General features: G+C 39.0%; 1 protein-coding gene across 8 annotated transcripts in view; it reads left to right on the plus strand.

Annotated features, from left to right (window-relative positions):
- DMD (dystrophin) overlaps positions 1-2,802 on the plus strand; it is a 931,439-nt gene extending 928,637 nt beyond the window's left edge. For all 8 annotated transcript variants that reach the window (XM_081327957.1, XM_081327955.1, XM_081327959.1 and 5 more), the window contains one exon: positions 226-2,802. In XM_081327957.1, the coding sequence (XP_081184083.1) occupies positions 226-237 (12 nt within the window). In that variant the 3' untranslated portion in view covers positions 238-2,802. The remainder of the gene's footprint in view (positions 1-225) is intronic.
- Positions 2,803-25,532: the final 22,730 nt, after the last annotated feature.

A 25,532-nucleotide genomic window follows, 5' to 3' on the forward strand; every position in this document is an offset into this window, starting at 1 on the left:
TACTGAAAAGTGCTTTTCAATTTTGCTCAAGTATACTACTGATTGTGTTGTGTCAAATAATTCCAAATTATTTGATCCACTCTTTGCATTTTATCTCATTTTTCATAATTTATTGAGGATCCCTTACTCTTTTCTGTAGAGCGTATTGTATTAATTATATTAATTACGGTCTTTACAGATATTCACAAGACATATCAATTTATGCCTCTCTCTCTTTTTTTACAGGCAACAATGTAGTTAGCCTTTTCCACATGGCAGATGACTTGGGCCGAGCAATGGAAACCTTAGTGACAGTGATGACTGACAACAAATTAGCAGAATAACAAGATCTGTTTTACAACTTCAGGCATAACCTGCATGGTTTTTATAATATTCATATGACAAGGATTAGACTGTAAGAGTTTACATGAAAACAAATCTATATTTTTGTGAAGGATAGTGGTACTATACTGTAGATTTCAGTAGTTTCTTAAGTCTGTTATTGTTTTGTTAACAATGGCAGGTTTTACACATCTATGCAATTGTACAAAACATTATAAAGAAAACTACATGTAAAATCTTGACAGCTAAATAACTTGCCATTTCTTTATATGGAACGCATTTTGGGTTGTTTAAAAAATTTATAGCTGTTATAAAGAAAGATTGTAAACAAAGTGTGCTTTATAAAAATGTTTATATAAATCCCTATAAAAACACAGAAAAAAATGAGGCAGTGCATTTGTTTAGCATCACTTCAACTTAGTAGTTATACCCAACAGATATTCATGTTCTGTGTTCTTTTCCTTAAAATCAAACAGAATTTCTGCAACACCAGTCAGCCTACATTTTTTCTTGTGTCTGACTAGCTCTTGCTTTAAAATTATTATTTTCCAAAACTTCCAGTTGAGATAGCTTTCCATGTCCTGAGCAAGTCTTACTGGAATTATCCAGCTAGTTGGCAATAATGTGAAGGAGCACATTACATGACAAATATCAGAGTTTGCAAAAATAAGACAAATTGGACCCATATTCTAAGCTCTTGTTATTTCCTCTGTACTTTGGATCTGAATGTTAAAAGTAAATACAAAATAGAAATTGCCTTATTGAATTATACCAGTGGACCTAGGTGTCCTTATCCTGCCTCTGGCACTGGCCAGCACCTTAATGTTTCAAAGTAAAAATATGATTTGCTTTCATGCCCTGTGATGCCACTTTTTATCAAATATTCTGCATCTGTGTGTGTATTAGGATGAAGACTTGACTACAGATATCAGTCTGTGATCTGCTTTAATCCTGTTAGATTATTCATGCTATTATTTAATATTTCATTTTTATAGAAGTATTGAAAATTGCCTAAATTCTTTAAAACACACAAACAAAACACTAGTTTTTGCCTTGTAATAAATTCTACACCAGTTCCATACCAACAGTAATAAAACTGAATAGTGTGGCACAATAGTAAAAACATCAGCTCTATCAGTTGCTTCGAGTAGCCACACTGCTTCATGAGAAGCTGGTTGTCCAAAATGAAATCCAGCAATCTTACTCTACAAGTAATGTCGCACAATTTACAATGACTCAGGAGAGGGATGATAGAAAACAGATGTTAGAAAACAGTCCCTCAGGTTTACTACTATAAAATGTTGAGGTGCTGTTAACAAAAGCTTCACCATTTCCTTTTTCCCCACCAGCCTTTAATTCCATTGTCTAAAGACAGATTTTTTATCATCTAATAAACTTTAATACTTTGCAAAAGTTAAATCTGTTACCTCTTGTATGGTGGTAATTAAAACACAGGAGAAAAGTGTATTTTATTTTTTAATGCTAGTTAACATTCAACATGGGTAGTCATGTTATTTCTACCTCACTTTCGTTTTGTGGTGTTCCTGACAATTATGTAGAGAAGGTATGCATCGTCAACCACTTATCCATTGTGTAAACTGGTGTTCTTTTAATACCAATACATTACAGAACAATTAAAATTTAGTAACTCACAAAGTCCATACATTTTCATTCTTTTTTAAAGACTTTGGGCACAATTCAGTCTAGCATGAGCACAGTGACTTCTCACAAATGAATTAGTCTAGAGTTTTAAAAAGCCCTATTTCCTGCTCTTTCTTTAGCGAGTCTCACGTGCATCTCCCTGAGACATCAAGCTTCCCCTATCATGCAGAAGTGTTTTCTTCACTTCTGGGGATGCACACTAAGATGAGCATTAAAAGGGCTGTATTATGTCCTACCTACACAAATCCTACTATTTGCAAGGACCGCACTGATGCAATGCTAGACTGAATCATAGGCTTCATTTACGAATGAATATCCTATAAATATATTTCATAGCCTTTGTGTAAGACTTTACAGATCCAGTTATAGGATGGGATTATTTCTTTTATGCCTTTGTATTTAAAGTTCTCTTTTAAAAGATTTAAGACTAATAGAGTGCACAACTATTTTCATCAGGGTTATCATTTCATTTTTAGACATTAGTTTTGAAGTGAGTCTGTTGAAAATATTTAAAAGAGTTTAAGAGCTTTATTGCTGCTTTTAAAGAGTTTCTTTGGAACTATTTCATGTTCCTTATATCCATACACTACTAAACTATAAAACATCAGCATAACCGAATATTGTCTGGCATGTTATACCATTTTCATGCAGTACTGATTTATCACTTGGGCATCATTTATTGTGTTCTAACATCAACACTGTAACATTTACTAATTATTTTTATACACTTCAGTTTTACTGCATTTTTCACAACATAATGAATTTCACCAAATATATGCCTTACTTACTGTATTGTATACTGCTTTACTGTGTATATCAATAAAGCACGCAATTATGTTATAAAGTGTGGCATTTTTACTGGTACGGCAGCACTGGATTCTTCTTCTACAGGAATGTCAGTAGGAATGGAAAAGGAGGGCGAGAAGCTACAGGATTACATCATCTGCAATGCATACTTTTACTTATATTTATTTTAACTTATACTGCTCTTAAGTGGCATTTGAGAGGGAAACTATTCCAAAGTCATAGAATGATAAACAAAAGTTTCTTTTCTCTTTTATAAGAGAAAATAATCATTTAGTGTACACACAAAACATATAATTACAACTGCATAGAGAGCAGTTGTACATCTGGGCTTCCGTGTAACACCTGCCAGCAACTTCTTAATCAGGTATTCTTCTTAGTCAGAGATTGTATTGTGATTATGAAGACACCACATATACTAAGAAAAAAATGAAGCTGCTTTATAGAGTTGCTGATAAATGCTTTTTCCCCTAAATGTATAATATATAACAGATTACAGGTGAAACTCGAAAAATTAGAATATCGTGCAAAAGTTCATTTATTTCAGTAATGCAACTTAAAAGGGGAAACTAATATATGAGATAGACTCATTACATGCAAAGCAAGATAGTTCAAGCCGTGATTTGTCATAATTGTGATGATTATGGTGTACAGCTCATGAAAACCCCAAATCCACAATCTCAGAAAATTAGATTACATGCAATCAATAAAACAAGGAGTGTACATAGAACAATATCGGACCTCTGAAAAGTATAAGCATGCATATGTACTCAGTACTTGGTTTGGGCCCCTTTTGCAGCAATTACTGCCTCAATGCGGCATGGCATGGAAGCTATCAGCCTGTGGCACTGCTGAGGTGTTACGGAAGACCAGGATGCTTCAATAGCAGCCTTCAGCTCTTCTGCATTGTTCAGTCTCATGTCTCTCATCCTTCTCTTGGCAATGCCCCATAGATTCTCTATGGGGTTCAGGTCAGGCGGGTTTCCTGGCCAATCAAGCACAGTCATCCCACGGTCATTGAACCAGGTTTTGGTGCTTTTGGCAGTGTGGGCAGGTGCCAGGTCCTGCTGGAAAATGAAGTCAGCATCCCCATAAAGCTCGTCTGCGGAAGGAAGCATGAAGTGCTCCAAACTCTCCTGGTAGACGGCTGCATTGACCCTGGACTTAATGAAGCACAGTGGACCAACACCAGCAGATGACATGGCTCCCCAAATCAACACAGACTGGAAACTTCACACTGGACGTCAAGCATCTTGCAGTGTGTGCCTCTCCATTCTTCCTCCAGACTCTGGGTCCTTGGTTTCCAAATGAGATGCAAAAGTTGCTCTCATCAGAAAAGAGGACTTTGGACCACTGAGCAACAGACCAGGTCTGTTTTTCTTTAGCTCAGGTAAGACGCTTCTGACGTTTGTTGTTCAGGAGCGGCTTGACAAGAGGAATACGACATTTGAAGCCCATGTCCAGGATCCGTCTGTGTGTGGTGGCTCTTGATGCACTGACTCCAGCCTCAGTCCACTCCTTCTGAAAGTCCCCAACACTTTTGAATGGCCTTTTCCTGACCATCCTCTCCAGGCTGCGGTCATCCCTGCTGCTTGTGCACTTTTCTTCCACACTTTTCCCTTCCACATAACTTTCTATTAATGTGCTTTGATACAGCACTTGGGGAACATCCAACTTCTTTTGCAATTACCTTTTGAGGCTTTCCCTCCTTATGGAGGGTGTCAATGATGGTTTTCTGAACAACTGTCAGGTCAGCAGTCTTCCCCATGATTGTGATTCCTACTGAACCAGACTGAGAGAGCATTTAAAGGCTCAGGAACCCTTTGCAGGTGTTATGGCTTAATTAGCTGATTAGAGTGGGACACTTTGAGCCTAGAATATTGCACCTTTTCACAATATTCTAATTTTCTGAGATTGTGGATTTGGGGTTTTCATGAGCTGTATGCCATAATCATCACAATTATGACAAATCACGGCTTGAACTATCTTGCTTTGCATGTAATGAGTCTATCTCATATATTAGTTTCCCCTTTTAAGTTGCATTACTGAAATAAATGAACTTTTGCACGATATTCTAATTTTTCGAGTTTCACCTGTACATACTGTAAGGGACCTATGATGAATTATAGGTAGTCCTTAGTTAGCAACTGCCTCATTTAGCAATGTTTTCAGTTACAGTGGTGAGGAACAAGTAACTTTGTGACAAGTTCTTGCATTTATGACTCATAGGTGTGTAAAACAAAGGAAAGTTGAAACTCATAAACACAGTTGCAGTTTCACTAAGCAACTGCTTTGCTTAAGGACAAAGTTGCTGGTGCCAGTTGTGCTAACTAAATGGGGACTACCTATACATGTCAAGTTGCCATAAATAAAACACAACTGCATATGTAAGGTATTAAAAGAAACTTGCTGAAATATATTTATCAATCCTACAAAAGAGAATCAAATCCATATATCTGGAAAACCCAAGAAAGTAACTGGGGCAAAATAAAAAGTGAAGTAAGTGTTACTTTGCATTATCTAGCTGCAGCTATAGCTACAAAGCAAGGAAGCCTGAGAGCCAGACTAAAATCTACACAAAAACTGGCCAAAATGATTTCTTTAATCTTCATCACTCCACACTTAGAATCAAGTTCAACAAGAAATAAAAAAAAATATTCAAACACTGTAACACAGGTAAGTGTAATTATTCAGAATAAATTTAGATTTACATCAAAAGTGTGCAGCAAGGTGAATGATCTTCCAGCTGATAACACAAAAGACATGCTTGATGGAAACATCTCTGTATGAAAAATCAGCATGAAAAATGGGTGCAGAGAAGGGTGGAAAGAGGACTAAATATATAGCTATAAATTTCTTCATATTGAAATAATTACATTGTATTCTCATATGATGTTCTCACATGGAGATGGGTGACATATTTCTCTTAAAAGGATGGTATTGGATACATGGTTAAATCCAATCTACTAGTTAAACGGGCCTTCAGAATAACAAACTAGAGTAGCAGATATTTATTTGTCTAATATGTCACCTATCACTGTTGAAGCAACTCTGGATGTCTTACAAAATGATAAAAGGATAAATATATAAAAAATTAAAATTAATTGGAACAGAGACTAAAAACCAAGAGGACAGCACGGGGAGGGAGGGGTATGTCTTCTCTCTTATCCCATCAACTACCTCCAGCATAGAGAAGACAGCCCCTATCAGGCCCCAAGCCACCCAGCAGAGTCAGCTTTTAAGGCCATTCTGGAAGTCCAAGAGGGTGAAAGCTGATCAAAAAAGCTCTTCTAGACTCCACCAGCCAAAAGTCCTTGACAGACGGGATCCATAGCAAGCCCCTTCTGCTGGATTGAGGGCCAGTCCCATTGGGTTGAGCACCTCAAATACCCTGGACCTACACCATAAAGGGCATCAATATTTCCAGCAAAAAATAATAATAGAAATAAGATGTTTATTATTTTTGAATTACTTCATTTTTGAATTTATTTAATTGGATAAAATAGCAGGCTTAAAAAGAATAGCATTTATTTTAATCTTCAATTTGTTCCAGAAGAGTGGAAAAATTAGAAATCTATTTTGACTTATGTCTAGATAGAAATTTCAAATCATACTTCAGAGCAGAAGATTGAACTTAAACTTTATTTTGTAAAAGTATCCTGCATTACACAGCAAGATAAATATTAGGCATTATTATAACTACAGTACACTCCTTTCCTCTGAGAAAGTGGTTGTCTTAAAGACAGTTACCATGGGTATCAAGGCAACAAATGATAGTAATATCAAGGCAGAATAAAAGATATCCTATGATAATTTATATTAAAACCTCAAAATGAATTAATTCACAAAAGAGATTATGTGTATGTTTCTTAGGTATATCATAAAAGGAAATGCCCTTCCTACTACACATTACTATTGTGAACAATTTCCTTACATATTTCTTTAACACTATATAATGGTTAAAAACATGCAATGCTGATTTCTAAAAGTGCTGTGTCCCTACATTGTATGTTTTCCTCAGAATATTTGTTGTCTTTATTGTTTTTTTAGCCTCTTGATAAAATTGAGACAGTTTAGTTATCAGAGTTAGCACAGAGAATGAGATGTTGTATAAGCAAAACAAATCTTCTCTATTAGGTTTACTATATGATGTCAAAATATTCAGTAAAGGCAATAGAGGTTTGTAAAATTTTATCAGATCAGTAAATACTGTACTATGACTTTGTTCCAAAAATATGGTTGTAACGTGATGGGAATTAATGGAAATGTGATGCTATTTCAATATACAATGTTTATAGGTCACAGATCGAAGGGTGTACTTTGGAGAAAAAATAGTGATATGACACATTGCCATAATATGTAGCTGGCTCTCATGAAAAATCAGTTATTTGCATAATTTCAGAACTGTAGAAAATGTCATGTTTTTAAAGAAAATAATGTAATGACCATAATTATGCAAGGCAGAGTTCGGAATGCCAGGTAATATAGAACAGAGGTAATCAGAATGGTGTAATTGGAGGCATACTTATTGTGTTACTAGGTTTAGAAAGTAAATCAAACAAAATGGAGACCGCACCCTTCCTGCAATCCTACCCTGCAATCCCATCTAAACTATCTAATAGAAGTTCCTTTACCAACACACAACACAGTTCAAGGGCAGCCCTAACGAGACAATTGCAACATAAAGAAACCACAATTTTCCATCTTCTTTTCAGGCTGATGAGTCATCTCCTTGAACAGTGGACTCCCTCAAGTTTTCTGCCCTCCTGAAGATCCATTTTGCCTAATAGAATTCATCCATGTACACCAATAAGGGCCTGCCTAGTTCCCCAAAGTGTCTGGGGAACAGTTAAATTCCTAGGATTTTCCACCTTGTAGCCCTCAACGTCTATAAAAGTCTTTGCTTTTGCATAGCTAACAGTCTTATCAAAACCATTCAAAGTACGGTAACTTGGCTTTCCAGCAGATCTGCTACGGAATTTATGTCTAGAGGCATATACAAAGGACAATAGAAAATATAAAGGCTATACTTTTCTTGTCCTGAAAGATTGTCTAATGTACTTTACTCAAAAAAAGGTTTAGCTTCTGCAGCCTTTCATGCAGTTACAAAATGAAGATGTATAAAGGCAATCACCATGAATGAAATGCTAAAGTTTTCTAGATACTGTAATTTAAAAGAAATTATATCATTCTGCAAATGGAGTGCTTACAAAATACTTCACACCTAACTGAATATTTATTTCATATCATCATCAGCTTTCAGCCATTTTTATAATTTTTAGCAAGCTTAAAATAAATTCATGACACATCCTAATTAATGTTTTAAATTGCTATTTGTACTGCGAAACTGGGATTCTGAATAGCTGTTCCTTTTGATGTATTAGCCTGCTTTTCTTTCTTTTTTCAAAACTTATTCAAGGACTCTTTTATACAGAACCATCTGCTTATTCCTCTGGTTTCTTCTGCTCCGCCTGAACGTTTCTACTTGATTTGCTATTCTTATTTCCAGTATTAATTCAAGAGCTCTGGTAGCTTTCTTCTTCCCGATTTAATTCCATTGTGGATTATATAGTTCACATCACATAAAAGCAGAGTATTTTTCTAATTGGCATAAAAAAATGGAGGCACATCATTTTTCATTCCTCTTTTGAAATCCCCAGGCAAGGATATAGTTAGATAGTAATAGTAATAAAATGTGAATATGTGATAAGAATCCTCAAGAAATAATAATTTGGTATTAGTGTTATACTGCTAATCATGATTTTTACTATTTATTTATCTATTGCAAAATTCTTAACTCAGCCAGACCTCTTAATTAGAAACTGGAGCTCTCCAGTGGCAATAACAAAAACAAACTAACTGATGTCTATATTGTCCTTTGATCAACAGTTTCAATCCATCTTTATATTACACACACACACACACACACATAGAGTATCAGTATAATAAGCTACATAGTTTTATAAACAATGTCATACAGAAAGAAGAACCTGTAATCCAATTTTTCAGGAAATATCATTTGTGTGATGTAATAATTTACTGACAGAATGACATACGTAGATGGCACCAAAATGGAAGCTCATTCTAATAATTGGCTTAAAGGTGTGACATGAAGGGGTTTGTTTTCCCTTATTTTGGTTAGGACAACAAAACTCATGCATAGATCATAAAATACAAAGATAGAAAAACATGTACTGTTAAAGTTTGCAGTTAGCATTTGACAGGGTATTGAGAACCGCAAACATCGTGGGAATACATTACACCTATGGACAGGGTTGTATTCTGGCAAGAAATCTTTAGGATCATTGTTTTACTCATTACTGTATGGGTATTTTCAGTTATGTCACTTTTTTGTGTATTACCTGCCTTAGAATAGCAGAATACATTTTCAGCAACCAAGAAAAAAAGCGTCTGTCATCCTCAACTGATACATATACAAATGAACAAGTTTTCAACCTTGACATTGGGCCCTCCATTATGGGTGGCTCTGCAAACTCTAAGAGCCACAAAAAGAGGTCTTGGGAGTTATCATTTTTTGTTTTCAGGCCAATTCTAGGTGCTGCATAATGATCACCTTTAATACCTTATACAATTTGAGTTATGGATATATGAATTAATTCCTTCTCTGCAATGTTCAATACTGTCCTGTTATGTTAGCGTATTTCAAGGAACCATCTACCAACATCAGTTCATTTGAGAGTAGAATATAAATTATGATGATTCAGCAATGGTGGTTCTTCACAGACATTGATTTTATCTTCAAGTACTATGGAATACTCACTGTCATTGCATGGTCTTTTACAGTAATTTGATAATTTTGATACATATAAGTTGGTTGCAACATGATAGGGAATACATAAGAAAACACTATTTATGTACCATTAAGCAGTGTCAACTTTAACAACTATATTGATAAACCTTCTCCAGAATGATCTGTCCTCAATTTGGCCCTTCAGCTCTTCCACAGCATCTGAATGTCTGTTGTAAGGATTAAGTGCTACCTTATCAAGTTCTAGATTGTGTCATTGAACTGTTCTGTTCCCATTCAGCAAGTTTGGGTTCTACAGATTCTTTTGCATTCAAAAACAATGGCTACACCAGTATAGGTGCTTAAGGCTTTATTCCAAGGCAGGGTAAGAAGATAACATAATCACATATAATGCCATATTTTCATATTTTTTGACAATAAGATAATATTTAAGAATACTGAAGGATATATCATTTAAGAAAGTGATAAAAATACTCATGAATTAAAAATTTTCAGGAATACAAGAATGCAATAAGTAAAAAAACAAAGACTTCAAAAAATATTCTGCCAGTTGGGGTACCCAAAAAAATTGCCAATGGGCAGATGTCAGTCCCACTAGATTGACAAGGGAAAGAAATCTACTCCACAGGAAGGCTAAATCTACTTTTATTAAGAATGGCTATAATAGGACTTCCAGTTTTGCATCACAGCAACGCAGCCAACAGAATGTGGAGCTTCATACCCCATGGCTGAATTCATTCTGCCTGGGGACCCTAAATGGGTCTAAAGTTGCCCCGAGAGGCAATTTTTATTTATTTTATTTATTTTAATTCCATTTATATCCCGCCCTTCTCCAAGGTTCACACACTTGGCAAGTGTGAAACTATCATGGTTCAAAGTTGAGACACCTCGCCAAAAATGAGACTATCAAACTCAAGGAGTCTTTCTTCATATCAGATGGCAAAGAGACCACCTCAAGCCTGTTCCTTTTTCTCAAGATTAATTGAAGTAGAGATGAGAAAGAAAAAAAAGAAAGATTTTACTCTACTCAGGTGTCTCACCAAGGATAGGGCAAAACAAAGTATCACATTTAGGTGATTAACACAAATGCTTCTTTAAGTCTATGATACATATAGTGAACCAGTACATTGAAATGTTAAATCATGTAGCATATGGGGCATCAAGTACCTAGATAAAGACTACAGTACTATTCAATTCTTACCAATTTTCTAATGGAATCACCAGCTCTACAACATTTCTTGACTAAGAAGACATTTTGGAACGTTTCCTTGTTCTTCTTTTTCTGTTTCCATATTATGATGTCCTTGTAATTATTTGTTGCATTTTCTAATAGCTTTCTTTGTAAAGTTGCTTCCTGAGTCTTTTTTGGCTTTGGCTTCTCTTCATGCCAGTTTCCAACACAGGAATTTACTGCTTTTAATAGCATAACAAACTCTATCACCCTCTGGGTATTATTCAAAATTCAATCCAAATTCTAGTAGGTGGCAAATCTGTATTAATCATAGAATATGCATTAATCAAGCTTAGGTTCTGCTTGGTTTTGAAAATGTGAAAGTTTTTATTTGTAAAATAGATTTTATTAAAATATTGTCTTAATAGGATAGGATAGGATAGAATCTCACTTTAATGTACACTAATCAGCATACATTAAAATGAAATTTTGTTGCATTCAGCTCTCAAAAAAATTATACATATACCCACACACACATATATATGACACAGAGAAACATCACAGTCTAGTTCAAATTTATACATATACAATTTACAAGACAGATAACATAAAAACAAAGCTGTTACAGAATCTAATAGTTCTGCTATAAATACTTCAAAACCTCCTCCCAAAAGGGAGCAACAGAAGCAAACCATGAAGTGGGTATGTGGAGTCTCTAACAATGATTTGAGCTCTAAGCACATAGTGCTTATAAGCAGTAACCTGAATAATGGGAAGTGAGCTTCCTATAATCTTCTCAGCTGTCCTTATCACTCTCTGTATGGACCTTCTGAGACACTGTTACTACCAAATCTGACGGGTTCTGTTGTAATTATTGTTTTAAGGTAACTATCTTCTGCATTTGGGCAAAATTAGGGTTTAATTTGTTTTCAATATCTGTATTTGTGCATTCTGATATTTATGTCACTGTTCACCGCCCTGAGTCCTTAGGGAGAAGGGCGGTATACAAATCAAATAAATAATAAATAAATCAAACAGTGATGCAGTTTGTTAAAACACTCTCAATCTGTAAAAAGTGGCCAGGACGGAAGGAGAAAGATGTGCTCTCCTCATCCAATGCAAAAAATGCAAATGCTGGTTTGCACGCTTCATTAAAGATAATGTATGAAGAAACCACATCAGAATGTTAGTTATCTGCACCCCAAGGTACTTAATACTATTGACCACCTCCATAGCTGCAGCCTTGATACAAAGTGGAATATGACTATGCTAGCACTTTCTAAAATCAACAGTGATCTCATTTATTTTATTAACATTCAAAATCAGGTTATTTTTATTGCATCAGTCTACCAAAGCTTTCACTTCCTCCCTATAAGAATCTTCATTATCATTCTGGATAAGATCCACCATTACCATGTCATCTGCATACTTCACTATATCATTCATAGCAGACTTAGCACAGCAGCCATGGGTCATCAAGGTGAACAGTAAGGGTCTCAAACACAGCCCTGTGAGGAACCCATACTCAAAAAGATGGAATTGGAAACTTTTCTTCCAACCCGCACAAACTGGGGCCTATCCAAAAGGAAGTCAAGTATCCAGCTACATAAGGATTAAAACCTAATAGGCCCATTTTTTCACCAAATGCTGAGGAATTATTGTGTTGAATGTCACACTAAAATCAACAAACAGCATTCACACATGAGTATTCTTCTCCTCCAGGTGCACCAAACTAAGATGAAGCAGACAAGAAAGTGCATCATCTATAGAGTGGTTCTTCCGATAAGCAAACTGTAATGAGTCAAATGCAGGGGGAAGGCATGAAACAATATAGTCCTTTACCAATCTCTCAAAACACTTCATCATAATGGAAGTGAGTGCAACTGGACAGTAATCATTAAGGTGTGTAATTGTAGATTTTGGGGGGACTGGTACAATGATTGCAGCCTTAAAATAAGTTGGAACCATGGCCTGATGCAATGAGAGATTGAAGATGTCTGTAAGAACAGAAGCCAGCTGGTCAGCACACTCCTTAAGTACTTGCCCAGGGATATTATCAGGACCCACAGGCTTTCACGTGTTGACTTTCTGCAAGGTCTTCCAAAGAAGCAGTTGTATCAAACATAAGCACCTTTTCATCAGGAAGGGGAACAGCCTTTCTTGCTGGAACGTTATTTTGAGGCCTCAAACAGTACCAAAAAACATGTTTAGCTTATTTAGAAAATCCGTGTCACTCTTACATGTCAAGGAAGCTGCCTTTTAATCAGGGATAACCTGGATACCTTACCACATGTATCTGGGTCCGTAGGATCTTGAAAAAAGTTCTGTACTTTCTGACTGTAGGCCTGCTTTGGTGTTCTTATAGCCCGTCGCAAATCAGCTCTTGCTATAGTAAGTGCTGCCACATTGCCTGATTTAAACGTGGCGTTTCTCACCTTCAACATCACACATATTTCCTGAGACATCTAAGGTTTCTCATTTGCCCACATAACCATAGTCTTAAAAACAATTACATCCTCCATACACTTTTGAATATAAGCAGACACAGTAGAAGCATACTCATTCACATCAGTATGTTGACCATACATTGCAGCCTCTTTAAATATGTTCCAATTTGTGCACCGAAAACAATCTTGTAGTTTCCATACCTCCTGCCATCCACACTCTCACCTGTTTCATAGTTGGTCACTCTAATTAACAAAGGCTTATTTTCTGGCATAAGCATCACAGATAAATGATCTGAAGAGCCAAAATGAGGACGAGGGACAGCCTTAAAAACTTTCTTAATGTTAGAATAAGCTAAATCCAGAGTATTCACACCTCTACTAGCAAAATTCATGTATTGATGGAAATTAGCAAGGGCTGCTTTCAAATCAATCTGATGAAAAACCCTTACCACAATGAAAAATCCCTCTGAATGGGAAGTTTGCAAGTCACTGATAGTACAATAAAGAGCACTCAGGGCTTCACTCTTGTTGGCACCAGGGTAGGGGAAAATATAAATAGCTATGATTAGAATAACAGTAAATTCTCTTAGCAAGTCTACATTTAACAGCCAAACACTGGACATCAGGAAAGCAATGACTGGAGACTACCTTAACATTAGTACAACATCTCTCATTAATATAAATGCATACACCCTCACCACAGAATTTTCCACTCAGAACACTGCTCCTCTCCAGACAAAATGTTGTAAAACCCATCATACTGATGGCTTTGTCCAGAATAGATGACTTTAACCATGTCTCTGTCAGGATTAGGCGATCAAACCGGTCAGTCCTAGAGATCAACCCTGACTGCTCTTTAGAAGGCCAGATCCTGAAGCTAAAACTCAAATACTTTGGCCACCTAATGAGAAGGAAGGATTCACTGGAGAAGAGCCTAATGCTGGGAAAGATTGAGGGCAATAGAAGAAGGGGACAACAGAGAATGAGGTGGCTGGATGGAGTCACTGAAGCAGTAGGTGTGAGCTTAAATGGACTCCAGAAGATGGTAGAGGACAGGAAGGCCTGGAGGAACATTGTCCATAGGGTCGCGATGGGTCGGACACGACTTCGCAACTAACAACAACAACAACTGTCAGGATTATAGCACAACAGTCTTTCATCTCCCTGTAAGTGGCTAGCTCAAGATTCAGATCATCCATCCTAGTCTCTAAGGAGCGAACATTAGCAAACAAGAGATGGGAGTGGCATACCATGCAGATTAGTCCTCAATTTAGCTTGTATCCCTGCATGACCACATCTCCTTTTTCTTCTTTTTTCAATCACAACTCTTCCACTTTGTCCTTAAAGGGCATTGCTCACAGTTGCCCCAGATCTCACTGCCACTGCCTCCAGCTCCTCGAAAAACCTTGCTCCCCTTTTCTGGACCTGCCGACAGTCACATCCAATTCCTTCACCCTATAAGTCTCGGGAACCTCTCCTCCAATTCCCTTGAAAACAGCCCTGGTTGGTAAGAGAATCCATCGCTGTGCCAGCAATCAGATCTTGCCAGAGACTCTCAGATCTGTCCTACTCCTGCCCAGGCCCCCATAGGCACCCTTGATGCCAACGATGTAGAGCTGGCCACACCTACCCAGTAGGCCATATCCACTCTAGCCATGCCCACCCAGTAGGCCATGTCCACCCTGGCCATACCCACCCGGCCCCCTGAGGGCAACCACAATGCTGATGCGGCCTTCAATGAAATTGAGTTTGACACCCCTGCACTATACCATTTCAGGCAAATGGCTGTCCAGTCTCTTCTTAAAAACTTCCAGTGTTGGAGCATTCACCACTTCTGGAGCCAGGTTGTTCCACTGGTTAATTGTTCTAACTGTCAGGAAGTTTCTCCTTAGTTCTAGGTTGCTTCTCTCCTTGACTAGTTTCCATCCATTGCTTCTTGTCCTGCTTTCAGGTGCTTTGGAGAATAGCTTGACTCCCTCTTCTTTGTGGCAGCCCCTGAGATATTGGAACACTGCTATCATGTCACCCCTCACCCTTCTCTTCGTTAAACTACACATACCCAATTCCTGCCAGCTTGGTGTCGTCTGCAAATTTGATGAGTTCCCCATCTATCCCCTCATCTAAATCGTTAATGAAGATATTGAAGAGCACTGGGCTCAGAGCAGAGCCCTGGGGCACCCCACTACACACTTCCTTCCATGTAGATGCAGTTCCATTGAGGACCACATTCTGAGTACAGCCTGTCAGCCAGCTACGAATCCATCTGGTGGTGATGCTATCTAACCCACATTTTTCTATCTTATCAATTAGTAGATTGTGATCTACTTTATCAAATGCCTTACTGAAGTCCAAGTAAATTATATCTACAGCATTCCTCTGGTCCACTAATTTTGTCACTTGGTCAAAGAACGTAATAAGATTTGTCTGGTATGATCTGTTTTTGACAAACCCATGTTGACTTTTAGTGATGACTTTGTTTGCATCAAGGTGTTCGCTGATTTGTTGTTTGATTATCTTTTCCAGAATCTTCCCAGGTATTGAGGTCAGGCTGATAGGTCTGTAGTTTCCTGGATCTATTTTTTCCCTTTTTTGAAGATGGGAACTACATCAGCTCTCTTCCAGTCCTCTGGTAGTTCCCCAGAGCTCCAGGATCTTTGAAAAATATAGTTCAGTGGTTCTGAGATCACGTCTGTCAGTTCCTTGAGAACCTTGGGGTGTAATCCATCTGGTCCTGGTGATTTGAACTCGTCTAGGCTGGACAGGTGTTCACTCACCATTTTTTTGCCTATCTTAACTTGCGTTTCTATTCTGTTTTTTATGGCACTGGTTTTGGTAGGTTGGACTGTTTTTTCCCTTTGTGTAAAGACAGATGCAAAAATCGAGTTAAATAGTTCTGCTTTCTCCCTATTGCTTGGAACCTTCTTGCCACTTTCCCCCACTAATGGACTAATCATTTCCTTAACTTTTTTCTTGTTTTTTATATGTTGAAAGAAGCATTTTTTGTTATTTTTGACTTTGGTCGCAAGCCTTAGTTCATTTTGAGCCTTAGCTTGAGTTGTTTTCCCCTTTAGGATTCTCATCCATGGAATTCTTCCCATGGTCTCTCTAGGTTTATTGAAATTAGCTCTTTTAAAGTCCAAGACTCTAGTTTGGCTGTGTTCTATTGCTTGTGCTTCCAGAATGTTGAATTCCAATATTGCATGATCACTTCCCCCCAAAGTTCCTGTGGCTTTGACATTTTCTATCATTTCATCTCTGTTTGTGAGAATTAAATCCAATATGGCTAATCCCCTAGTTCCCTTCTCTATTTTTTGGGAGAGAAAGTTGTCTGCTAGGTTTGTCAGGAATCTGTTTGATCTTCCACTTGGTGCAGAGTTTCTCTCCCAGTTGATATCAGGGTAATTAAAGTCCCCCATTACTATTGTGATGTGCTTCTTACATACCTTAGTTAGCTGACTAGCAAAAAGTTCATCTATTTCCTCTGCTTGGTTGGGCGGCCTATAGTATACACCTATGGCAATGTCATTTCCCCCCCTTTTATATTGACCCAAATGCATTCAAGTTTACAGTTTTCATCATTGTTGTGCTCTATTTCTATAGAGATGTAGTTATTTCTTATATAGAGAGCAACTCCACCTCCTCTTTTGTTTAGTCTGTTTCTTTTAAATAATTAAATCCCTCTAGCTGTGTGTTCCATTTGTAGGTTTCGTCCCACCATGTTTCCGTAATGGCAACAATATCATATCCGCCCTCATTTACCTGAATTTCTAGTTCACCCTGCTTACTGTTCATACTCTGTGCATTAGTGTATAGACATTTGAGTCCTTTATGACTGACCCTGTGTTTACTTGCTGCATAACTTGTGTGGTGCCTGAGTTCCCCTATTTTCTTAGATTGCCAGGGACAGTGATGTTCTGTATCAATTAACTCACTGTCCCCATTGTTTAGTTTAAATGTTCCTCCAGAAAAGCTGTGAATGTATTGCCAAGTAACTCAGTCCCTTTCTTGGATGGTTGCAGACCATCTCTTTTATACATTTTTTCATTGGACCAGCTACAGACATCGTGACTAATATAACCAAAGCCTTCTCCTTTACATCACTCCTTTAGCCACATATTAAATTCTGCTATACGCTGGCCTTTTCCATTTTGCTCCTTATACACTGGTAAAACCTCTGAAAAAGTAAGCCTACAGCCTATTCTGCTAAGTTCCTGCCCCAAGCTCTGGAAATCATTCTGCACAGAGAGTACATCTTTTGGGGACAGATTGTTAGTGCCAAGATGTACAATAGCCTCCACATCACAGTCCTTGCTGGCATTCTTGATTATTTTAGAAATACGCTTCTTGTCCCTACTGGCAGTAGCACCTGGAAGACACCTGACCTCTTTCAAAACCTGTGTCCTTTCCTAAATTTACATCCCTTATAACTGAATCACCAACCAGAAGGTGGCTTCTCTTTTTGGATGCCTTTCTGTTCTTGCATGACTGGTGTGTAATACCAGATTCACACTTCTCCCTGTTGAAAACAAGTTTTTCATCTTGGACCACGATCGCCTGCTTATTTGAGTTATTATCACAGATACCTTTACCTGTCTCCTTAATGTCCCTATTAAGGTCAGAAAGGGCACTGTATCTGTTGTGCAGGGACACAGCGAAAGCTTTGTGTTTATGGTTCACAGATCTCACCCTGCCAGATCCCACAGTTTTCCACACTGCCCTTCTCCTGCAGGATCTTTGTGGTAGAGGGGGCTGATAGCACGGAGGCTCAATAGGGTACAAGGGCTGAACTGGACACCTAATTTCTGCCTGAAGAGCACAGATTACAGACCCTAGATAAATAATCTGTCCTTGTAGACTAGTGATTTGTTTACAGATAGGAAAGTTTCCAAGTTTGAAAAGGGTACTGTGAAAGACAGCTGCAAAACAAGTATTGCACTGAACTAAGCCAGACATGCTTAGAACAAATCTCAGAGGCACTTGCCCTGAATGTACTGCTGCTGTTTTTGATTTTTAGTTATATAATTCGCACGCCATTAGGCGTGCAGGCTGCTACTTTTTTGGTGCAGCCTTTCCAAAACGTACAGAATGTAGCACTTCCCAGCAACTCTGAGCAGTTGAAATTCTGCTGAAAAGTGATGGCGATCCAATCAGGGTCCCAAATGCAGTTCAAATACAATGCAAACCAATCTTTCTTATCAAGGAGGGGGATTATTTTTAGTTTCTTTCTCACACTTCCTTTAGCACTGTGTAATCCCTTTTCCAAGTCCCTACCTAATGATTACTTCACCCTTTCCCTTGACAAATCTCTCAGATTTCCCACAAGATGAGTTCTAAATTACTTTACAGATACCTATTCATATTTAAAGTTTGCAAGACAAAATTTGTGTATGCATACATACGTAGATCCCCTTCATGGATTACTGCCTTGTCGTGATGAAGGGGCTTGCGTAATTCAGCGAAGCTATGAGCTATGCCATGCAGGGCCACCCAAGACGGACAGGTCATAGCAGAGAGTTCTGACAAAACGTGATCCACTGGAGAAGGAAATGGCAACCCACTCCAGTATCTTTGCCATGAAAACCCCATGGACAGTACCAAAAGGAAAAAGATATGACGCTGGAAGATGAGCCCCTCAGGTCGGAAGGCATCCAATATGCTACTGGGGAAGAGCAGAAGGCTAGTACTAGTAGCGCTAGAAAGAATGAAGCGATTGGGCCAAAGCCGAAAGGACGCTCAGCTGTGGATGTATCTGGTGGTGAAAGGAAAGTCTGATGCTGTAAAGATTTTTTCTCCATAGGAACCTGGAATGTAAGATCCATGAATCAAGGAAAGCTGGATGTGGTCAAACAAGAGATGACAAGACTGAACATAGACACCTTAGGAATCAGCAATCCAAGGCAAACCATTCAATATCACAGTAATCCAAGTCTATGCCCCAACCACCGGTGCTGAAGAGGATGAAATTGACCGGTTCTGTGAAACCCTACAGCACCTTATAGAACTAACACCAAAAAATGATGTCCTTATCATCATGGGGAATTGGAATGCTAAAGTAGGAAGGCAAAAGATAACTGGAAAAACAGGCCTTGGAGTACAAAATGAAGCAGGGCACAGGTTGATAGAATTTTGTCAAGAGAATACAATGGTCATAGAAAACACTCATTTCCAACAACCCAAGAAACGGCTCTACACATGGACATCACCAGACGATCAACACAGAAATCAGATTGACTATGTGCTCTGCAGCCAAAGATGGAGAAGCTCTATATAGTCAGTAAAGCTTGTAAGCCGCCCTGAGTCTTCGGAGAAGGGCGGGATATAAATGGAATTAAAATAAAAAATAAAATAAAATAAATAAAATAAAAACAAGACCAGGAGCTGACTGTGGCTCAGACCATCAGCTTCTTGTTTCAAAATTTAGCCTTAAACTGAAGAAAGTAGGAAAAAGCACTAAGCCACTCAGGTATGAACTAAATCATATCCCTGACAAATATACAGTAGAGGTGACAAATAGATTTAAGGAATTAGATCTGATAGACAGAGTGCCTGAAAAATTATGGACAGAGGTTTGCAACATTGTACAAGAAGTAGCAACTAAAACCATCCCAAAGAAAAAGAAATACAAGAAAGCAAAATGGCTGTCTGAGGAAGCTTTGCAAATAGCTGAGGACAGGAGGGAAGTGAAAGGAAGGGAGAAAAAGAAAGATACACCCAATTGAATGCAGAATTCCAGAGAATAGCTAGAATGCCTTCTTAAATGAACAGTGCAAAGAAATAGAAGAAAACAACAGAATAGGGAGGACTAGAGATCTCTTCAAGAAAATTGGAGAGATGAAGGGAACGTTTCATGCAAAAATGGGCATGATAAAGGACTAAAATGGCAGGGACCTAACAGTGGCAGAAGAGATTAAGAAGAGGTGGCAAAATTACACAGAAGAACTATACAAGAATGAGCTTAACGTCCCTGATAATCACAATGAGGTGGTCACTGACCTCGATCCAGACATCCTAGAATGTGAAGTGAAGTGGGCCTTAGGAAAGCTGAGCAACAACAAAGCTAGTGGAGGTGACAGTATTCCAGCTGAGCTATTCAAAATCTTAAAAGACGATGCAGTAAAAGTGCTACACTCAATTTGCCAGCAAATTTGGAAAACTCAACAGTAGCCACAGGATTGGAAAAGATCAGTTTACATTCCAATTCCAAAGGCAGTGCCAAAGTGTTCAAATTATTGCACCATTGCACTCATTTCACATGCTAGTAAATTTATGCTTAAAATCCTACAAGCTAGACTCCAGCAGTATGTGGATCGAGAACTACCAGAACTACAGGTAGGATTTCAAAGAGGCAGAGGAACTAGAGATCAAATTGCCAACATATGCTGGATCATGGAGAAAGCTAGGGAGTTCCAGAAAAACATCTACTTCTGTTTCATTGACTATGCTAAAGCATTTGATTGTGTGGATCACAACAAATTGTGGCAAGTTCTTAAAGAGATGGGAGTACCTGACCATCTTATTTGTCTCTTGAGAAACCTATATGCGGGTCAAGAAGCAACAGTGAGAACTGGACATGGAACCACTGATTGGTTCAAAATTGGGAAAGGAGTCCAGCAAGGCTGTATACTGTCACCCTGCCTGTTTAACTTATATGCAGAGCACATCATGAGAAAGGCAGGGCTAGATGAATCAAAAGTTGAAATTAAGATTGCCGGGAGAAATATCAACAACCTAAGATATGCAGATGATACCAATCTAATGACAGAAAGTGAACTAAAGAGCCTCTTGCTGCGAGTGAAGGAGAGTGCAAAAGTTGGCTTGAAACTAAACATTAAGAAAACCAAGATCATGGCCTCTGGCCTTCTCAATTCTTGGCAGATAGATGGGGAAGAAATGGAGGTAGTGACAGATTTTAATTTCCTGGGCTCCAAGATCACCGCAGATGGGGACTGCAGCCAGGAAATTAAAAGATGCTTGCTCCTGGGGAGGAAAGCCATGGCAAATCTAGACAGCACACTAAAAAGCAGAGATATCACCCTGCCAACAAAAGTGCGTATAGTCAGGACTATGGTCTTCCCAGTTGCACTGTATGGCTGTGAAAGTTGGACCATAAGAAAGGCTGAGCACCTAAGAATTGAAGCCTTTGAACTCTGGTGCTGGAGAAGACTCCTGCGAGTCCCTTGGACTGCAAGGCGATCAAACCAGTCAGTCCTAGAGGAGATCAACCCTGACTGTTCTTTAGAAGGCCAGATCCTAAAGCTAAAACTCAAATACTTTGGCCACCTAATAAGAAGGAAGGACTCACTGGAGAAGAGCCTAATGCTGGGAAAGGTTGAGGGCAAGAGAAGAAGGGACGACAGAGAATGAGGTGGCTGGATGGAGTCAGTGAAGCAGTAGGCGTGAGCTTAAATGGACTCCAGAAGCCTGGAGGAACATTTTCCATGGGGTCGCGATGGGTCGGACATGACTTTGCAACTAACAACAACATATGTAGATCGATCAATAGACAGATCTAGATCTATGTATATTAATATGAGAGCTGGTATGATGTAGTGGTTAAAGTGCAGGACTATAAGAATGAAAGATCTAGGTTTCTAGCTTATGCAGGCAATTTTATTGGGTGTTATATTGGGAAGTTAAAAAACATTGGTCTGCTAATCTGCATTGGACCAGCATGGTAAATTATGTTCCATAACTTTTAGTGAAATGTATATATGTTTGTGGAAAGGAGGATGAGGAGAAGGAAGGAAGGAAGGAAGGAAGGGTTTGTGTATCTAAAGGGTCTTTAAGTACTGTAATAATAAAAAGAAACCAGCTAGAGTCAAATCAGGAAGGGTCTTGGGGCTGGTTTGTGTTTCAGAAAATGATTAGTAATTTGTTCTCTATCTCTGTGTTTGTAGTTTGCTTAGACAAGATGTGATATGCCTCCTGCTGGCTACTTTATCTGTAGAATGTTATTCCAAATGAATAACATAACAATAACATAACTGTAACAAAAAAAGTTTTCTGAGTAAAATATTCAGCAACCTGTACTTATTTACTTTTGATAAGGCAAAAATCAAATTTTGAGAAGAAAGCAGCAAAAAGGGAGTAAATTTTATTGGTTTGACTGTTATACTACTATATACTGTATGCTACAAAGAAGCAACAGAGCATGCATGTAATTCAATGAGCTTATTTATTTTTTAATCCATAGCTGGATTTGAGAAAAATCATTGAAGCTCTTTTGGGAAATTTCACAGCTTGGCAGAATAAAAATAGATGACACAATTTTTAAGCCAGTCAATATGATAATCTTATCTATTTCTTGGGTCTAAAATAGAATATTTTACAAATTTTATTGCAATTCTATATAATGGCATAAAAGAATAAATGATATGTGGTGAGTGAACATTTGTTTGCTATCTATCATAATGAACTGTTTATTTTTTTAAAAAATGTATGTATTATGTTGACAATCATAATGTATGTATTATGTTGACAATCATGTATACAATAAAATACAAAAGAAGGGAATGTATATTTTGTGTTTGAGTTTAAGAGATTAGATTGCTATAAATTTATGTATGCTAATTTAATACAATGTTATAACTATTCTTACTCACTTAACATTGAGATTGCTGTAAATTGCTATCAGGACAGATACCTGAAGAACAGCATAAAACTGATTAAAGAAAATAATTAGCAAAATATTAAGATATTTCACTCCTCTCAGTTTACAATAGGAAGTCTGAAAGTACATTAAACATATCATACCTTGCTGCAAATCGCTTGGATTCGAACCGGCCTGGACTCCAACTGGGCAGAGTTGGAAGAACAGGACATGGACAGTCTTGTCGACGTCATCTGGGAGGAATTTGATCCTGTGACTCCTAAGGAAGTGGACAGGATTATGAGGAGGTTGAGCTCCTCCACATGCTTACTGGACCCGTGCCCTTCCTGGCTGGCTTATGCGGCTCGAGAGGGGACACGAGGCTGGTTTCTGGCGGTCATCTCTGCTTCTCTGAGTGAGGGTCACTTCCCCACCGCCTTGAAGGAGGCGGTGGTGAGACCTCTCCTCAAGAAGCCCACCTTGGACCCATCCTCATTGAATAACTTTCGTCCAGTCTCCAATCTTCGCTTCCTTGCGAAGGTTGTTGAGAGCGTGGTGGCGCATCAACTTCCTCAGGTCCTGGATGAAGCGGTTTATCTAGACCCGTGCCAATCGGGCTTCAGGCCAGGCTACAGCACGGAGACGGCATTGGTCGCTCTGATGAATGATCTCTGGAGAGCCCGGGACAGGGGCCATTCCTCTGTCCTAGTCTTATTAGACCTTTCGGCGGCTTTCGATACCATCGACCATGGTATCTTGCTGCGGCGCCTCAGGGGACTGGGAGTGGGAGGCACGGTTCTGCGTTGGTTCTCCTCCTTTCTCCAGGGTCACTCGCAGTCGGTGCTGGCAGGGGGACAGAGGTCGACCCCGAGGCCTCTCGTTTGCGGAGTTCCTCAAGGGTCGGTCCTCTCGCCTCTCCTGTTCAACATCTACATGAAACCGCTGGGTGAGATCATTCATAGCTTTGGAGTAGGGTACCATCAGTATGCTGATGACACCCAGCTTTTCATCTCAACTCCAAACAGCATCAGTGATGCCCTCGACGTGATGTCCCGCTGCCTGAAAGCAGTCCGGGAATGGATGGGGAGGAACAGGCTTCAACTCAACCCGGACAAGACTGAATGGCTGTACGTACCGGCAAGCCAGGATACTCAGAGCATCCCACCCCTTAACATCGGGGATGAGTTACTACCCCCTGTCGATAGGGCCTGCAACCTGGGTGTCCTCCTAGACTCGCAGCTATCCCTGGAAGATCACATAGGAGCTGTGACCAAGGGGGCCTTCTCCCGGGTTTGACTGGTGCGCCAACTACGACCTTATCTGGACCTGGATGCCTTACGTACAGTCACCCATGCCCTTGTGACCTCTCGCCTAGACTACTGTAACGCTCTCTACATGGGGCTGCCCTTGAGATCCACTCGGAAACTTCAACTGGTGCAAAGTGCAGCGGCACGGACACTTTTGGGGGCCTCCCGATACTCCCATATCACACCTCTCCTCCGTGAGCTGCACTGGCTTCCGGTTGCCTTCCGAGTGAAATTCAAGGTGCTAACAATGACATACAAAGCCCTACATGGCATGGGTCCGGACTACCTATGGGAGCACCTTCTGCCAATGTCAACACCCCACCGTCCTGTGCGCTTCCACAGAGAGGGCCTCCTCAGGGTGCCACCGCTCAAGGAATGCCGGCTGGTGGCCCCCAGGGGGAGGGCATTCTCAGTGGGTGCGCCAGCCCTCTGGAACTGCTTGCCAACTGAAATCCGGATGGCCCCCGACCTCCGCACCTTCCGGCGCGACTTAAAAACTTACCTGTTCCAGCAGTCCGGCCTGGCCTGATAGCTCTAATTGGGGTCCCAGTTTGTTTTGACTATTGTTTTTCACTATTGTTCAATCTGTATACCTACCTTACTCTGTACACCGTCCCGAGTCCCTCGGGAGAAGGGCGGTTTATAAAAACAAACAAATAAATAAATAAATAAATAAAATATGCAGATGATACCTTAAAGGTACAAAGATTTCAACTTCTCTGTATCTTTTTGCTGCCATGAAGTGATATTATATTCTGAGTATAAATATATAGCAACTTGGGGTTGGTTAGTTATTATTATTTGATGAGACAAAAAGATGAAATGAAACACTTGTACATTGACATGTGAATTGAAATGGATGGGAAAATGGCATTGCTTTCCTAGCCAGGAATATAGCAGATAGTAATTTGGTATAATGATCATATACTATACTGGCTCATAGCTAGGAATTTGATCCTGATTGGCTCAAGGTTGACTCAGTCTTCCATCTTTCTGAGGTTGGTAAAATGAGGACGTAGATTGTTGTGGGCAACACACTGACATTTTAAACAGCCGAGAGTCTTGTAAAGCACTGTGGGGAGGTATATAAGTGTAAGTGCTATTGCTATTATCTCTTATGCCTTGAAAATAATCCTATAATATGACAGTTCTCCAAGTTTTTGTTCCAACCATTACTGCAGAAAAGAAGGAAGTTAAAGAATTTTATGGTCAAGTTCAATCTGAAAACAACAGAACTATACAGTCAAAATGTACTGCTTAGAACAAAGAATGGAATGACAAAATTGGAAATACTTAGAAGGCATATTTGGATTATATGGTCTTTTCTGCCAACTCAATGTCTTCATTGCAAGCACATTTAAAAATAATAATGAAAAAATACCTATATGCATGAATATCATCAGGGAGAACATAAAGAAATCAAGTTGACTATATTACAATAAACAGATAGACTGGTAAGTTA

This window comes from Vipera berus, assembly GCF_964194415.1.
Source record: "Vipera berus genome assembly, chromosome: 4".
Classification (NCBI taxonomy): Eukaryota; Metazoa; Chordata; class Lepidosauria; order Squamata; family Viperidae; genus Vipera; species Vipera berus.